General features: G+C 46.2%; 1 protein-coding gene across 1 annotated transcript in view; it reads left to right on the top strand.

The window, feature by feature from the left end:
* Positions 1 to 18,053, top strand: part of LOC138370410 (ABC transporter F family member 4-like) — a 25,092-nt gene extending 7,039 nt beyond the window's left edge. The window contains exons 2-3 of the mRNA XM_069334766.1: positions 1,464 to 1,528; positions 17,927 to 18,053. Coding sequence (XP_069190867.1) covers positions 1,464 to 1,528; positions 17,927 to 18,053 — 192 coding nt within the window. The remainder of the gene's footprint in view (positions 1 to 1,463; positions 1,529 to 17,926) is intronic.
* The last annotated feature ends 255 nt before the right edge of the window (positions 18,054 to 18,308 follow it).

Genomic DNA, 18,308 nt, shown 5'->3' on the forward strand with positions numbered 1-18,308 from the left:
GAGGAAGGAGGCCCAAGGGAGCGCGTAGAGGAAGATAACTAAGGGGGTAATTAATCCTTATGAAAATAGGATTAATCCTTAACTGAAAAAAATTAATCCTTAAAAAAATTAATCCTTAAAAAAATTATTTGCATATATAGTTATAATTAAAGACCTCCGCCTGCTAGTTTGCGAGACTGTATTTTGTATTCACTACATTCTACAGTATTCTGGGGCCAGATTCACGAAGCAGTTACGCAAGCACTTACGAACCTGGGGCCAGATTCACGAAGCAGTTACTCAAGCACTTACGAACCTGGGGCCAGATTCACGAAGCAGTTACGCAAGTACTTACGAACCTGGGGCCAGATTCACGAAGCAGTTACGCAAGCACTTACGAACGTGTACATCTTTTCTCAATCTTTGACGGCTTTGTTTATAATTATTAAACAGTTAATGAGCTCCGAAGCACCAGGAAGCTGTTTATAACAATAACAACAGTTGATTGGCAAGTTTTCATGCTTGTAAACCGTTTAATAAATGTAACCAAAGCCGTCAAAGATTCAGGAAAGATGTACACGTTCGTAAGTACTTGCGTAACTGCTTCGTGAATCTGGCCCCAGGTTCGTAAATACTTGCGTAACTGCTTCGTGAATCTGGCCCCAGGTTCGTAAATACTTGCGTAACTGCTTCGTGAATCTGGCCCCCTGGTGTCTGTATTCACTTATCTTTGCTTGCGAGCTCGGACTGCAGCTCTTGGACTCCGAGAAATGCTTATACTTCTCAGTAGGCAGAGAACATGAATGAAACATGAATGTAACAACTCTTGTATATATCTCAAAAAAAAAAAAAAACATAAGTGCTGAAGCAGAAGTGAGGAATTGCTATACAGTTATAAATTAAGGCTAGCTATTTCCTTCACTTGGGCACGGGGAGACTCGAATCGCCGACCCCATGAAACAGAAGCTTAACCGCTGTACTTTTGAGCCTTAATAAGGACAGGTTCCAGAGGCAATAACCTGCTGTTCAACTGAAACTTTATCTTCTCCCTGGCTACTGCTAAGTCCATGGGAATTAGTAATTTACATTCACATCATATGATTATGGCTTGATTATGGCTTGATTATGGCTTGATTATGGCTTGATATGGCTTGATATGGCTTGATTATGGCTTGATATGGCTTGATTATGGCTTGATATGGCTTGATTATGGCTTGATTATGGCTTGATATGGCTTGATTATGGCTTGATATGGCTTAATTATGGCTTGATTATGGCTTGATATGGGTTGATTATGGCTTGATTAGGAACAAAATAGGGGTCCCCCTATTCTATGGAGTGTTTTGCTAAGATTGAGTGCATATAGCGTGGGAGTGATGTAAGCCAACGCCTTGAAGAGTGCTGTATGTATAATTCTACATATGAATAATGCTATTCATGGATAACTGGAACTCCTACATTGGTAAGACTCTTATGTGCTTAAGGAACTGCGTTCATCCGTCAAGAATGAGACGGAGAGGCTGCGTTTGAAGACTCTTAAGATGAAATGGTATGTATGATTTTAAACGGTATGTATAACTTTAAACGGTATGTGTTCTGTGATATGAGTGCATATAACCGGAAAATTAAGTCAGTTTAAAAATAGACAAATATACCCTCATGTTGTAAAAACTAAAAAATATATTCAGTATAAGGCCGTGACGAGGATTCGAACCTACGTCCGAAATCATCCCAGACGCTGCATTAATCTGAGCTACGACATGGTCAAAGAATTGCAACCAGACGTTCTACTGAACTAGGATCCTGCAGCCTCTCCGAGACACAAACCAGGGTTTCTGTGTGAAACTGGATGACCTCAGAGCACTGCTGTGACCTGGAAAGTTAGACATAATAGCACTCACTGAAACATGGTTGAATATCGACTTGAAGTGGAGTTGCTATTAATGTGAAAGATATGAAATGTCTCGTAAGTCAGTATATCAAACCACAGATTCTCACAGAATTGATATGATAGAAGTGAATGAGGGAAAAAGAGTCTAATACTCATATGCTTTCTAATATGTACTCATATACTTTCTAATATGTACTCATATACTTTCTAATATGAGTATCAAACTCCGGTTCAAATGATTCTGAACAAAATACTAATTTGAGAAGAGATTTGAACAGCATCAAGATGTAGTAATATGTGTATCGTTGGAGATATGGGAGATTTGAACTTTCTGGGAAGTCGATTGTAGATTAAAAACAGATAACTCAGAGGCAGAATAAAATATTGGAAATTATATTGATAAAATCTTGGAAATGATCTCGAAGAAAAAAATCTTGGAAAATCTTACATTTCCAAATGGAAAAGAATTCCCCCCCCCCCCCAAAAAAAAAAATATTGAAAACGATGCAATTGAAAATTACTTCCTGGCAATGTTGCTAGTGAGGTTAGTGGCATATTTTATCATTGTGTACTTGTTCCTGTATAGGAAACAAGTACAGAATAAAACAAGTACAGACAGAAACAAGAAGACAAACGACTAACAACATGAAAATAAACAATGAACTGAGTAACAGTAATTCAAAGATAAATTGGATTTAACATAATATGGAAAAACTTATGTGCTAGATTTAAATAAAGCCTATTTGGCAAGATTAAAGGGATTTCTTGGGAAGTCGATCTTGGGATTTCTTGGGAAGTCGATCTTGGGATTTCTTGGGAAGTCGATATTGGGATTTCTTGGGAAGTCGATCTTGGGATTTCTTGGAAAATCGATCTTGGGATTTCTTGGGAAATCGATCTTGGGATTTCTTAGAAAATTGTTCTTGGGATTTCTTGGGAAGATTGGGAAATTCACGATAAGGTAGACATGAACCCAGAATATGACGTGTCCTTGACTCTAGTAGTGAGTGACATGACAATGAATTACGATGCGAATCAGTTATTGGTCACAATAGCGTGATACATCAAATTAATTTTTGTGTAAAACCCTGGTTTGTGTCTAGGAGAGGCTGCAGGATCCAGTAAGTTCAGCAGAACTTGGGTTTCAACTCTTTTGACCGTGTCGTAGCTCAGTCGATAACGGCAGCGTCTGGGATGATCTCGGACGTAGGTTCGAATCCTCGTCACGGCCCTTGTGGATTTGTTCAGTTATTGGTTATATATAAAAAAATACACAGTAGAGCCCAGGAAACATAATATATCATATCAACTTATTAAGTCAAATAACAATTACCAGAAAAAAAGATAACCATGAAAACATTATTGGAAGTAAAGAAAGTTAAATTCAAAATCCAAATCGGGATATGATCAAATCCAGATCTCACGGGATTATATAACAGATAATGATGATGTTTCTACCGAGTTCTCAACCGCCCCCCCCAACCCCCTTATCCAGTATTTTATTGGTATCCAACCCCATTATTTCCTTGCTTCTTACCTTATATATATATATATGAACGCCTCTCAACCGTCAATCAACAGGTATACAGGTTCCTGAGCCTATTGGGCTCTATCATATCTACACTTGAAACTGTGTATGGAGTGTGTGTGTGTGTGTGTGTGTGTGTGTGTGTGTGTGTGTGTGTGTGTGTGTGTGTGTGTGTGTGTGTGTGTGTGTGTGTGCGCACTCTAACCAAGTTGTACTTTGTGCTTACATAGTCGATCTATAGCTCCCGAGTCCTGCCTTTCCAACTCCTGGCCAGTTAATCCATTAACAAACTAACATGCTCTCTACACAGGACTACTGACATGTTCTGTACATGGGACCTGTTGTTGCTCCTCAGTGGCATTGGAGGTTCCGGGTCGGGGAGTGAGTCTTGTGCTCTCCTCTCCTCTTCCCTAGAGATTACTTGAAGACTTCTGAAGCAAATCCCACAGGAATTGATCAAAGACTTTCCAGTATCTGATTTTCCTACGTGATTTACCTACCTGGGGCCGCAGGGTCGAGTGTCTACTCTTGGGCCCCGGCTTTCGACCAGCAGTACTTTATTGACCAGGCCACACACTAGAAGGTGAAGGGACGACGACGTTTCAGTCCGTCCTGGACCATTCTCAAGTCGATTGTGAGAATGGTTCAGGACGGAGCGAAACGTCGTCGTCCCTTCACCTTCTAGTGTGTGGTCTGGTCAACATACTTCAGCCACGTTATTGTGACTCATCGCCTGCAGCATTACTTTAGTTCAATGTATTTATTTTTCTTGTTATATAAATTAAATGGTTTCACGAGTTAGTGCCAATAACTGCTTTATCTAATAAATTATTTATATTATTCTTAAGCTGATTAAGTTCTTTCTGGCATCTTTGTGACATATTTCTACACCTTTCAGAATATTATTGTTAGCGATTCATGTCAATAGTTCAGAAGGTATTGTTTTTCCTATTTTTTTTTTATAGCAGCACCACATTGGACGTTTTCATGCCCTCTGGCAGTTCCCCCTTTGCTTGTGAGGGGTTTAAAATTATAGCACTACGGGCCCAAGCAATGTTGTAGCATTGGTTACACTAAGCCTATGACTTCTCCAGCTTCGGTAGTTGCAGAAGTAGTTATTTCGTCTTGTTATAGTTATTCTTCCTGCGTGACTGTTAGTTCAGTCACTCATTGTTATGGTATCGTCTGAAACCGTTTTGAAATTGAGGTGTATTTGTCTCTTTGTCTGATCCCTCCTTTCTTTCTCTCTCTCTCTTTCTCTCTCTCTCTCTCTCTCCCTCTCTCTCTCTCCCTCTTCCCCCTCACTCCCGACAATTAGCCAGCCTGGCCTTCCCCTCGTGGCAGGAGGAGGAACGTGTAATAATTTAACTAGACTGTCATTAAAATATTCCGTTCACTTGATCCAAGAGGACGGCAAGACGAGGACTCACAAATATCATATTTTTCTTGTTATCGAAACCAGGGATTACCATGTTGTTCTCTCTCTCTCTCTCTCTCTCTCTCTCTCTCTCTCTCTCTCTCTCTCTCTCTCTCTCTCTCTCTCTCTCTCTCTCTCTCTCTCCCTCTCCCTCTCTCTCTCTCTCTCTCTCTCTCTCTCTGTGGACTGGTGGTGTTGGGTGAGGGTGGGAGCATGTTTTCCTCTGTGGGTGGTTACTGGGTAGGGGGGGGAGGGGGGAGGATCTGGCATGGGTGGTTTGGGGTGGTTGGCACATGTGGTGCAGGGAAATGGGCTGTTTGTTGCTTATTCTTGGAGGGTGGTTGAGTAAGTTGATGGTGAGTGACTTGGTTGATGAATAGGGCAGTAGGCTGATAGGTTGGGTAGGCCCCATGTGGTTGACGAGAAGGCATGTGGGCGGTTGTGAGGAGTGTGTGTGTGGGATGGTGTTGTGTGTAGGGTGTGTGTGTGGGGGGGGGGGGGGGGTGTAGGTGAGTGGGGATGTGAGGTGTGGAGAGCATGGGGGGGGGGGGTGTCTGGAGTGTGGGGGAGTGGGGAATATGATAGTGTGGGGCACTGTGAGGTCCTCCCACAATTCAGACACTCCATTTTCCTGCAATTCTATATACCCACATATTCCCCACACACGTGTTTGGTATAGGGAGTTTACAGAGATGTAGGGAAGGATAGGAGCGTGAAAAGTGTGGGGGGAGGGGATAGTGTGAGGGTGTGTGTGTATATGTATATATATATATATATATATATATATATATATATATATATATATATATATATATATATATATATATATATATATATATATATATATATATATATATATGTATACACACTATATATATGGAGGTGAAAAGGGGGTGGTAAGAGGGGGTGAACACAGGGGTGGTAGGAGAAGAAAAGATTAAAGTATTCAGTGAAAATCCACAAGATCTTCTCTGAATGCTCTTTGTTTTCTTCTTCGAGGATGTGGGTCCCTGCAATTGCACGAGAGGTGGTACCCCTAATATATATATATATTATATATATATATATATATATATATATATATATATATATATATATATATATATATATATATATATATATATATATATATATATATATATATATATATGTATATATATATATATATATATATATATGTATATATATATATATATAGTTTAGCAAGAGACAGGCACACAAGAGCGAGTTAGTTGCAGAGTTATTATTTACAATCATTATCAACAATCCTTTACACAATGGACAAAAAAATCCACTTTTCCCAAGTTTGGCACTCCCAAATAATACAAATATGTCCTTCATACCCAACAAACACTTCAAAACAAAGAGATAAAACACACACACCTCCGTGTTTTAAGAACCTGTCATCATTTCCCGCCATATTCTCTCAGCCAAACAATTTCGCGCCAAAAAAACACAAAAAAAAAACAGCGCGGGAAACATAATCACTTGGCGCTGACGCGCGTTCGTAATTAAAATTTGTCTCCTTTTACCAGTTTTTCCTCGTCACCACCAAAGTTCTTAAAGCCATTATCACCTTGTTTGTCGTAATTAATGTTACCTGAGTCTGAGTCGCTGGCGATCATTGGGAAGAAGGCGTTAAGGGATAATATTCTCAGCGAGTTGGGTTGTTAGTTGCCAGCGTCCGAAGGTATTCACCCGGATGAGGCTTCGTCTTAGTTTATGGCGAAACTGATTTTGTTGCATTTTTTTTCCCCGGTCCTATATTTTCTGTCGATTTGATATACATGGAGATAATGAGCTATAGTGTGTATAGCAAGGAAAATACGTAGATGGGTCCTGTGTATGATCCTGTGTATTATTTTGAGGGAATTGTTGATGGGAGAGTGAGAGGTGTCTGTGGCTACCAGCTTAACCTTAGGTATCCTGTGAATATCATCATTAAATATTTTATTTTTAATCGCTTAACGAATCTCAAACTTTTACTAACATTTTGCGCACACAAACGTTACATCCGGGGATGAGCGCATGCTCGCACTCCATACGCACACAGTCACGTGTACACACACACACACACACACACACACACACACACACACACACACGTTGGGTGTGTGTGTGCTGAAAGAGTGTTGGGAAGACGGGACACCACGAGCGTAGCTCTCATCCTGTAACTACACTTAGGTAATTACACACTCTGGGTACGGGCCCCGGCATGGAGCCCGTACCTTGTCAAGCACAAGACGAAGCTGGAGAACATTCAGAGGTATGCCACTAGACTAGTACCAGAACTAAGAGGCATGAGTTACGAGGAAAAACTGCGGGAAATGCACCTCACGTCGCTGGAAGACAGAAGAGCCCGGAGAGACATGATCACCACATACAAAATTATCAAGGGAATTGACAAGGTAGACAAGGATGGATTATTTAACACGGGCGGAACACGAACAAGGGGACACAGGTGGAGACTGAGTACCCACATGACCCACAGAGACGTTAGAAGGAACTTTTTCAGTGTCAGAGTAGTTAACAGGTGGAATGCATTGGGCAGTGATGTGGTGGAGGCTGACTCCATACACAGTTTCAATTGCTGATATGATAGAGCCCAATAGGCTCAGGAACCTGTACACCTGTTGATTGACAGTTGAGAGGCGGGACCAAAGAGCCAAAGCTCAACCCCCGCAAGCACAAATAGGTGAGTAAACACACACACACACACACACACACACACGAACGCAGGAACACTTTGCGTCCTAAGGAGCCCGCGAAGCCTTAGTCATTTCATCGACTTCTTTATGATTCTTCAACGCAGACAGTTACAAGGAGCCAGACCGATACCAATACTTCCCCACCACACAATATCGGGAAAAACAGTTTGACAAAATATACACAGAGGGAGCTTAAATGTAAGATCCAGGGAGATACTAAGGAGAGTTTGAAGAGTTGGCTCAGATGAGAGAGAGGAGGGGGGGGGGTTGTGTTTTGGAGGGGGGGGGGGTGTTGTTGCAGGGGGGTTTGGGGGGGGGGGAGGGGTGGTGTTGGAGGATAGGAGGGGCAGGTATGAGGGATGAGGATGATGAGGGAGGGATGAGGTGTCAATGTTTGGGATAGATGTCAGAAGGTGTGTGAGGGAGTAAGGGGGAGTGTGAGGGAGTAAGGGGGAGTGTGAGGGAGTAAGGGGGAGTGTGAGGGAGTGTGAGGGAGAGTGTGAGGGAGTAAGGGGGAGTGTGAGGGAGTAAGGAGAAGTGTGAGGGAGTAAGAGGGAGTGCCAGGGAGTAAGGAAGAGTGCCAGGGAGTAAGAGAGAGTGCCAGGGAGTAAGGGGGCGTGTGAGGGAGTAAGGGAGAATGCCAGGGAGTAAGGGAGAGTGCCAGGGAGTAAGGGGGCGTGTGAGGGAGTAAGGGAGAATGCCAGGGAGTAAGGGAGAGTGCCAGGGAGTAAGGGGGAATGACAGGGAGTAAGGGAGGGTGTCAGGGAGTAAGGGAGAGTGCCAGGGAGCAAGAGGGAGTGTCAGGGAGTAGAGGGAGAGTGCCAGGGAGTAAGGGAGAGTGCCAGGGAGTAAGGGAGAGTGCCAGGGAGTAAGAGGGAGTGACAGGGAGTAAGGGGGAGTGTCAGAGAGTAAGGGGGTGTGCCAGGGAGTAAGGGAGAGTGCCAGGGAGTAAGGGGGAGTGCCAGGGAGTAAGGGAGAGTGTGAGGGAGTGTGAGGGAGTAAGAGGGAATGTCAGGGAGTAAGGGGGAGTGCCAGGGAGTAAGGGAGAGTGCCAGGGAGTAAGGGGGAGTGCCAAGGAGTAAGAGGGAGTGTGAGGGAGTAAGGGGGAGTGTGAGGGAGTTTGAGGGAGTAAGGGGGAGTGTGAGGGAGTAAGGGGGAGTGTGAGGGAGTGTGAGGAAGTAAGGGGGAGTGCCAGGGAGTAAGGGGGAGTGCCAGGGAGGAGCCAGGGTCCAGCAGCTGAGGCGTGAGGGCCAGTCACTTGTGAGGGCCAGTCCACGGACACAATAGTGGGCCAAATGACCGTGAAAAGTGGCGCAAGAGAGGTGATGGTGGTGATGGTGGTGATGGTGGTGATGGTGGTGGTGATGGTGGTGATGGTGGTGATGGTGGTGGTGATGGTGGTGGTGGTGGTGATGGTGGTGGTGATGGTGATGGTGGTGATGGTGGTGATGGTGGTGGTGGTGATGGTGGTGATGGTGGTGATGGTGGTGATGGTGGTGGTGATGATAGTGATGGTGGTGATGGTGGTGGTGGTGGTGATGGTGGTGATGGTGGTGGTGATGGTGGTGATGGTGGTGATGGTGGTGGTGATGGTGGTGGTGATGGTGGTGATGGTGGTGATGGTGGTGGTGATGGTGGTGATGGTGGTGGTGATGGTGATGATAGTGATGGTGGTGATGGTGGTGGTGGTGGTGATGGTGGTGGTGGTGGTGATGGTGATGATAGTGATGGTGGTGATGGTGGTGATGGTGGTGGTGGTGGTGATGGTGGTGATGGTGATGATAGTGATGGTGGTGATGGTTGTGGTGATGATAGTGATGGTGGTGATGGTGGTGGTGGTGGTGGTGGTGATGGTGGTGATGGTGATGGTGGTGATGGTGGTGATGGTGATGATAGTGATGGTGGTAATGGTGGTGGTGGTGATGGTGGTGATGGTGGTGGTGATGGTGGTGGTGGTAGTGATGGTGGTGGTGGTGGTGGTGGTGATGGTGATGATAGTGATATTGGTGATGGTGGTGATGGTGGTGGTGGTGATGATGGTGATGGTGGTGATGGTGGTGGTGATGGTGATGATAGTGGTGGTGATGGTGGTGATGGTGGTGGTGACGGTGGTGATGGTGGTGATGGTGGTGAAGGTGGTGGTGATGGTGGTGGTGATGGTGGTGATGGTGATGATAGTGATGGTGGTGATGGTGGTGATGGTGGTGGTGATGGTGGTGATGGTGGTGGTGATGGTGGTGATGGTGGTGGTGGTGATGGTGGTGATGGTGGTGGTGATGGTGGTGATGGTGGTGATGGTGGTGGTGATGGTGGTGATGGTGATGGTGGTGATGGTGGTGATGGTGGTGATGGTGGTGGTGGTGGTGATGGTGGTGATGGTGGTGGTGATGGTGGTGATGGTGGTGGTGGTGGTGATGGTGGTGATGGTGGTGATGGTGGTGGTGGTGATGGTGGTGGTGATGGTGGTGATGGTGATGATAGTGATGGTGGTGATGGTGGTGGTGATGGTGGTGATGGTGATGATGGTGGTGGTGATGGTGGTGGTGGTGATGGTGGTAGTGATGGTGATGGTGATGGTGATGGTGATGGTGGTGGTGGTGATGGTGGTGGTGATGGTGGTGATGGTGATGATAGTGATGGTGGTGATGGTGGTGATGGTGGTGGTGGTGGTGATGGTGGTGATGGTGGTGGTGGTGGTGATGGTGGTGGTGGTGGTGGTGATGGTGGTGGTGATGGTGGTGATGGTGGTGGTGATGGTGGTGGTGATGGTGGTGATGGTGATGGTGATGGAGGTGGTGGAGGAAGAAGGTGATGGGGGTGACCCTTTCCATCCTAACATTACTCCTTCAATACCCTTCAATGTGTCCATCTTCACTATCTCTCTCTCTCTCTCTCTCTCTCTCTCCCTACCGCTTAAAATCCCCTTGTCCCTCCCTCTCCCCTCCCAATCCCCCCTTCCCTCCCCTGCCCCCCTCTTTCCTCTCCACTTTTGAAAAGTGAATTCAGAGCATCTTAGAAGAGGTTCTTCACCCGCGTAATGGTAAGATTGTCCCAGACAAGGGTGTCTCCCCCTCCCTTGTCCTCTCTTCCCCTTCCTTCTCCTCTCTTCTTTCCCCTTCCCTCTTCTCTCTTCCTTCCCATCCCTGTATTGTATGTTAAGGTGTCTGGGGGTGTAGGTGTGGATTGTGCTGAGGGGAGGGGGTGGGGGGATTGTGGGAGAGAGGGGAGGCGGGAGGCGGGGAGGATTGGTATGAGGGTGAGGGAGGGAGGGTTGAAGGGGAAATTAGGGTAGGGAAGGGGTAGGGAGGCGAGAGATTGGAGAGCTTAAGGTAAGAGCTGAGAGTGAGAGAGAGAATGAGAGACAGCTGAGAATGAGAGACAGCTGAGAATGAGAGACAGCTGAGAATGAGAGAGAATGAGAGACAGCTAAGAATGAGAGAGAGAATGAGAGACACCTAAGAATGAGAGAGAGAATGAGAGACAGCTGAGAATGAGAGAGAGAGAATGAGGGACAGCTGAGAATGAGAGACAGCTGAGAATGAGAGACAGCTGAGAATGAGAGAGAGAATGAGAGACAGCTGAGAATGAGAAAGAGAATGAGAGACACCTAAGAATGAGAGAGAGAATGAGAGACAGCTGAGAATGAGAGAGAGAGAGAATGAGAGACAGCTGAGAATGAGAGAGAGAATGAGAGACAACTGAGAATGAGAGAGAGAATGAGAGACCTAAACATAGCTCCAAGGCGCTCTGGATAAACATCCAATCTTTACACAAATAATATATATTGCCCCTGGCGGCCATATGTACATAATGTGTACTGTGACCCGAAGATAACAGTACATATATTTTCTATAAGTGAATACATATTGCAAATGTAATACCCTGATTTGTGTCTCGGAGAGGCTGCAGGGTCCAAGTAAGGGCAGCAGAACTTCTGGTTGCAATTCTTTTTACCATGTCGTAGCTCAGTCGATAAAGGCAGCGTCTGGGATCCTGTCGGACGTAGGTTCGAACCCTCGTCACGGCCCTTGTGGATTTGTTCATATTGCAAATGGTTTCTGAAGCCGGAGCCAAGAAACCGAACACAAAGACAACACCATAATATAATAAATCCAGGTCTATCCAAAAGTATCCTAGGCCTAATATGGTGTATAATATGCACGATATTAGGCTTAGGATATGGTACGGAAGGTTTAGATTATAGAAGGCCTACGATACGTCTCGTTAGGCCTGAATTAAAAAATAATTTAGGCCGTCGTTGTCTCCGTTTTTTATGTGATGGCTTCGGCTTCGGAGCGACATTGTACTGGAAAATTATTAAGCCATAGAATATTATATACACAAACTGGCTTTGTAGAACAGTAGTCTACGTTATGGACTCACAATCGACGATCCCGGGCGGGAGAGAAAATGGTTGGGCACGTTTCTTTTCACCTAATACCTCTGTTTACCTAGCACTAAAATAGGTACCCTGGAGTTAGCCAGTTGTTGTGGGTTTCATCCTGGAGGAGGTCAGTAGTATGACCTTAGGGGCGGACCCTCGATATAAGCCAAAGTACAGGCTTTCTCTCCCTAGCAAAGAGTAAAATAAAAATATTATCATTTTACACATGCCTCCCCATGACATGCCTCGCCGTTTTCTTTAAAGTAAAGTCTATGGTAAAGTTTGTCACAGACACTCAGGATACAGAGTAATAATGAACAATAATTATAACAATAATAATGTTATTTTTAATAATAATAATAATAATAATAATAATAATAATAATAATAATAATAATAATAATAATAACATTGCTCTCATGGACTTACATTGGGCGGTTAAACCTCTTAGCTCCTCTGGACACAAAGAAAACACGGAAATTGGCGGGAAACGCTGACCTGGCGGGTAAACTATCCTAGTTCCCGCCGAGGCTAGTCCTCCTCCTCTCTCTCCATCTCCCCTTTCACACAATTGTATAAAAAACCCTCCTTCAAAAACCTCTTCACATTGCAATCTGAAATACAAATCCATTTTCGTGTGACAGCGGCATTAAAAGGTCAATAAGTGGAAGCCGTCCGGACAAACGGCCGCCAACAGAAAGTGACACGCAAGCCTAACTGGGAGATTTGGCGCCAGTTCAGGATGAGGACTAATTTGATCACGTGTCCAAGGCTATTAAGGCTGGCTGGACGCAGGTGCCAAGTCATAGGGATTCTTCTTATATTTTTATAAGGCACCGGTTGAAGCAGCAACCGGTTTTTATATTACGATAGTTTACCCTAAAGGAGAGAAGAATGCAAGCAGCGATGCGAGGCTACAGGAGAGAAACTGCAACGAATGCTCGTATACTTTGATAGATTGTCTGGCGACGTGTGGCATCACTCCCGCTAAGCTGATTGGTTCTGGGAGTCTCCTTGGGTGGCGCTTATTGGGCAAGACGGATCGAGATAATATAGGATTGTTAGGGGGAAATTACTTGTTTTCTCTGGACGACAAGACGAAGACATGAAGATGAATCAGGGATCTGGTTTTATCAAATATCATTAGGCGTTTCTCCTTCAACAAAAGAAGCATAATTTGTTAAATCATTCCCAAGAGGGCGCGGACATCTTACGTGATGGATGGAGTCGTAAAGGAGAAAAACTTTCCTCTCCGCTCCCAAAAGCACACGATTTCTCTTTCCAGCTCTCCTCTGAAGTGGTTTAATCCGGCTTTATGATCTGTTGTGAGTCGCTTGATGTCCTATTGATCTCTAGCCAAGACTGAGAGGCCCGAGGCGGCGGCACGATTAGCTGGAGTCTTGCTCCGGCACATTTATTGATTCTTTTGTTTTGACTGTTGGAGCATCCTTCTGTGTCATTGTCTGATGCTGCCTTGGACCAGGCTCTTGTTGGTGAATCTGATTATTATTATACGCTGGACTTGTGATCCTGTGGTCCCGGGGTCGATCCCGGGCGCCGGCGAGAAACAATGGGCAGAGTTTATTTCACTCTATGCCCCCTGTTACCTAGCAGTAAAATAGGTACCTGGGTGTTAGTCAGCTGTCACGGGCTGCTTCCTGGGGGTGGAGGCCTGGTCGAGGACCGGGCCGCGGGGACACTAAAAAAAAAAAAGCCCCGAAATCATCTCAAGATAACACTCAAGATATGTGTGTGTGGTTCTAAGATTTTGATTCCATTAATTTAAGGTAATAGTTACAGAAGCTCAACTTCGGCTACATTCAAGTCAAGCTTGAATGTAGTTAGTTAAGTACATTCAAGTTAGGATAAAAATAGCTTGTCATCGTCTGCCTTGTCGACATCCCGAAGGATCCTGGACGTTTCGATCATGTCTCCTCTGTTTCGTCTCCAGTAACCAAAGCTTCCGTGATATTTTTGTTTGTAGCTCATGTCTTTTATATCCGGGACCAGTGTGGTAGGGAATGTTTGATTTATTTTTTTATTTTTTTTCTGACCAGGTCATTGCGTTATTCTTAAAGATTAGTATGAAATTTTCTCAAGTGTGTATGGGTTCTTCCCTTAAAAGGGGCCTGACAGCTGAGTGGGCAGCGCTTCGGATTCGTAGTCCTGAGGTTCCGGGTTCGATCCCCGGTGGAGGTGGAAACAAATGGGCAGAGTTTCTTTCACCCTGATGCCCCTGTTATCTAGCAGTAAATAGGTACCTGGGAGTTAGACAGCTGCTACGGGCTGCTTCCTGGGAGATGTGTAACAAAAAGGAGGCCTGGTCGAGGACCGGGCCGCGGGGACACTAAGCCCCCGAAATCATCTCAAGATAACCTCAAGATTACATAACAGGGATTGAAGGAACGAGTTTTAGCTCCTTGGCCCCGGCTTTTCCAACTTTCCGTCATTAAATGCAAAGATTCCCTGGCCATTTGTATCCTAGAGACATTTTATTTTAAGCTGTGGATAAAGGTAGGTTCTTATTCACTTGCTTACTGCCCTCTTATTGAATAAGTGCATCTTCACGACTCTCTGGTCCATCTGCTTGTCTGGTTTCCATGCAGATGGAAACAGATACCCTTGAGTATTTTGTATGTCTGGATCATATCTCATCTATTTTTTCTTCAGGCGTCATTTGGTTGAGTTCGTGATGTTCTTCCTCGTAGCTAAGTTCTCTCAGTTATGAGATATTTCTTTGTACTCTCTATACTTTCTCCATCTTCCTTGTGTGTTTACTCATCTAGTTGTGCTTGCGGGGGTTGAGCTCTGGCTCTTTGGTCCCGCCTCTCAACTGTCAATCAACTGGTGTACAGGTTCCTGAGCCTATTGGGCTCTATCATATCTACATTTGAAACTGTGTATGGAGTCAGCCTCCACCACATCACTGCCTAATGCATTCCATCCGTTAACTACTCTGACACTGAAAAAGTTCCTTCTAACGTCCGTGTGGCTCATTTGGGTACTCAGTTTCCACCTGTGTGCCTTTGTTCGTGTACCACCCGTGTTATATAACCTGTCTTTATCCATCCTGTTAATTTCTCTGACAATTTTGTATGTGGTGATCAAGTCTCCACCCATCTCTTCTGTCTTCCAGCGAAGTGAGGTGCAATTCACGCAGCCTGTCCTCGTAACTCATACCTCTTAGTTCTGGGACTAGCCTAGTGGCATACCTCTGAACTTTCTCTCGCTTCGTCTTGTGCTTGACAAGGTACGGCCTCCAAACTGGAGCCGCATACTCCAGGATTGGTCTTACATCGTGGTATACAAGGTTGTAGATTATTCCTTACACAGGTTACTAAAGACCGTTTTGATGGTGGGCAATCTTGCATACGCCGCTGATGATATCCTTTTGTCTTCGTCTGTTCTCTCTCTCTCCCATTCTCTCTCTCTCTCCCTCCGATTCTCTCTCTTCCTCCTATTCTCTCTCTTCCTCCCATTCTCTCGTCCCATCCCTAATCCTTATCCTGACCCGTTCCAAGTGCTATATAGTCGTAATGGCTTGGTGCTTTCCCCTGACATCTCTCTCTCTCTCTCTCTCTCTCTCTCTCTCTCTCTCTCTCTCTCTCTCTCTCTCTCTCTCTCTCTCTCTCTCTCTCTCTCTCTCTCTCTCTCTCTCTCTCTCTCTTTCTCTCTCTCTCCCGTACTCTCCCCTGAGGCAAAACATTTTTCATTAATGTTGAATCAGTGTTATAGTCGTTGATATAACGACTGCGTTAATTCCTGCGTCTATCGACCCGTCTAAACGTGGCTGCGTCTATCGACCCGCCTAAACGTTGTTGCGTCTATCGACCCGTCTAAACGTTGTTGCGTCTATCGACCCGTCTAAACGTTGTTGCGTCTATCGACCCGTCTAAACGTTGTTGCGTCTATCGACCCGTCTAAACGTTGTTGCGTCTATCGACCCGTCTAAACGTTGTTGCGTCTATCGACCCGTCTAAACGTTGCTGCGTCTATCGACCCGTCTAAACGTTGTTGCGTCTATCGACCCGTCTAAACGTTGTTGCGTCTATCGACCCGTCTAAACGTTGTTGCGTCTATCGACCCGTCTAAACGTGGCTGCGTCTATCGACCCGTCTAAACGTTGCTGCGTCGATCGACCCGTCTAAACGTTGCTGCGTTGATCGATCCGTCTAAACGTGGCTGCGTCTATCGAGTCGTCCACATGTTTATACGTCTGATAAGTCTTTCCCCCACAGATAAGACGAGTCTTAATAAGGTCTTACAAAGCCGCTACACAGCTTGTAACTAAGCCTAAATGCTTCTCAATCTTTCCGTCTATCTGCCTATTCCATTTCTTCCCTCGTTTCATAGTTTGTTCATCCGCTAGTTCACTCATTTGCTAGGTCGTTTAACCGTAGGTTCGTTCATTTCTTAGTCTCTTAATCCGTTAGTTAATCCGTTCATTTGTTCACGCAGTTCTGCAATTTATCCTGTTGTTTAATCTTCTGTTATTCCGTTCATGTACTCTTTCATTAGTTCTTTTGTTCATTTATCTTGTCTGTTCGTTCATTATTTCGTTTGTCCGTTTACGAAACGTTCGTCAGAGCGTTCGTCGAGTAATCCGGAAGTTAGTTCATTAATCGGATCAATCGTCAGTGGCCCTGAGCTGTAAAGGAACAAATCCACAAGGGGCCGTGACGAGGGTTCGAACCTAGGTCCGAGAGCATCCCCAGACGCTGCCTTAATCGACTGCGCTACGACACGGTCAAAAGAGTTGCAACCAGAAGTTCTAGGTGCGTAGGTTCGAAGCCTCGACACGGCCCTTGTGGATTTGTTCGTTTGATGCATCACGCTATTGTGATTTCAGTGTAGCCCTGAGCTGTAGCTCTGAGCTGTAGCCCTGAGCTGTAGCCCTGAGTTGTAGCCCTCAACTGTGGCCCTCAACTGTGGCCCTGACTTGAGACCTACACATTCAAACATGCGTTTCAATTTCTAAAGTGTTCTACCAATTTGACCAACTTTGAAATCGGCCCTCAAAGTTATAGCGATATTTTTTTTTGACACGCAAAGTTATCTCTGCATAAAAATCAGTCCAAGTACCCCCTTCCGACGTACCCTAAGGGGGCATTGTAGAACCAGTTAGGGGCCCGAATACCCCCTCCGACGTGCTCCACGTGGCGCCATAGTACCAGTTAGGGGCCCGAATACCCCCTCCGACGTGCTCCACGAGGCGCCATAGTACCAGTTAGGGGCCCGAATACCCCCTCCGACGTGCTCCACGAGGCGCCATAGTACCAGTTAGGGGCCCGAATACCCCCTCCGACGTGCTCCACGAGGCGCCATAGTACCAGTTAGGGGCCCGAATACCCCCTCCGACGTGCTCCACGAGGCGCCATAGTACCAGTTAGGGGCCCGAATACCCCCTCCGACGTGCTCCACGAGGCGCCATAGTACCAGTTAGGGGCCCGAATACCCCCTCCGATGTGCTCCACGAGGCGCCATAGTACCAGTTAGGGGCCCGAATACCCCCTCCGACGTGCTCCACGTGGCGCCATAGTACCAGTTAGGGGCCCGAATACCCCCTCCGACGTGCTCCACGAGGCGCCATAGTACCAGTTAGGGGCCCGAATACCCCCTCCGACGTGCTCCACGAGGCGCCATAGTACCAGTTAGGGGCCCGAATACCCCCTCCGATGTGCTCCACGAGGCGCCATAGTACCAGTTAGGGGCCCGAATACCCCCTCCGACGTGCTCCACGAGGCGCCATAGTACCAGTTAGGGGCCCGAATACCCCCTCCGACGTGCTCCACGAGGCAGCATAGTACCAGTTAGGGGGCCCGAATACCCTTCCCAAGTGCTCCACGGAGCAGCGAAGTACCAACGAAGGGGCCCGCTAGTAACGAGCAGTGTGTGAGGAATTACCAACGCCCGGGGATGAGGGAGTAACGAAGCCAGGAGACGCCCCAGACACACACATCCACACTCACACGTTTTTAAGATATAAAATCGCGGGCGTCAATAACCATAATTACAATTAGCTTTGTCACCCTTGGCTGTTGGCTGGGGTCGGCGGCGACGGAGGAGGAGGAGGAGGAGGAGGAGGAGGAGGAGGAGGAGGAGGAGGAGGAGGAGAGAGAAGAAGAAGAAGTAGAGAAAGAGGAATAGCAAGAGGAAGAGGAGCATCAGTAAGCGGAAAAGGAAGAGGATCGGGGAGTAGAGAGGAGTAGAGGTGTTTATTGAAAGGAATTTTGGTATTCGCTCTATCTGATTACTGGGGTGTCGGGCCTCTCCTCCCCCCCAGCCCCTCCCCCAGAGTAGGGGAGGGGGAGATATGAGGGGATGGGAGAGGGGCAAGGGAAGGGGGGGAGGGAGGGGAGTGAGGGGATGGGTAGGGAAGAAGGGAGGGAGGTAAGGGAAATA

Source organism: Procambarus clarkii, chromosome 4 (assembly GCF_040958095.1).
Source record: "Procambarus clarkii isolate CNS0578487 chromosome 4, FALCON_Pclarkii_2.0, whole genome shotgun sequence".
NCBI lineage: Eukaryota > Metazoa > Arthropoda > Malacostraca > Decapoda > Cambaridae > Procambarus > Procambarus clarkii.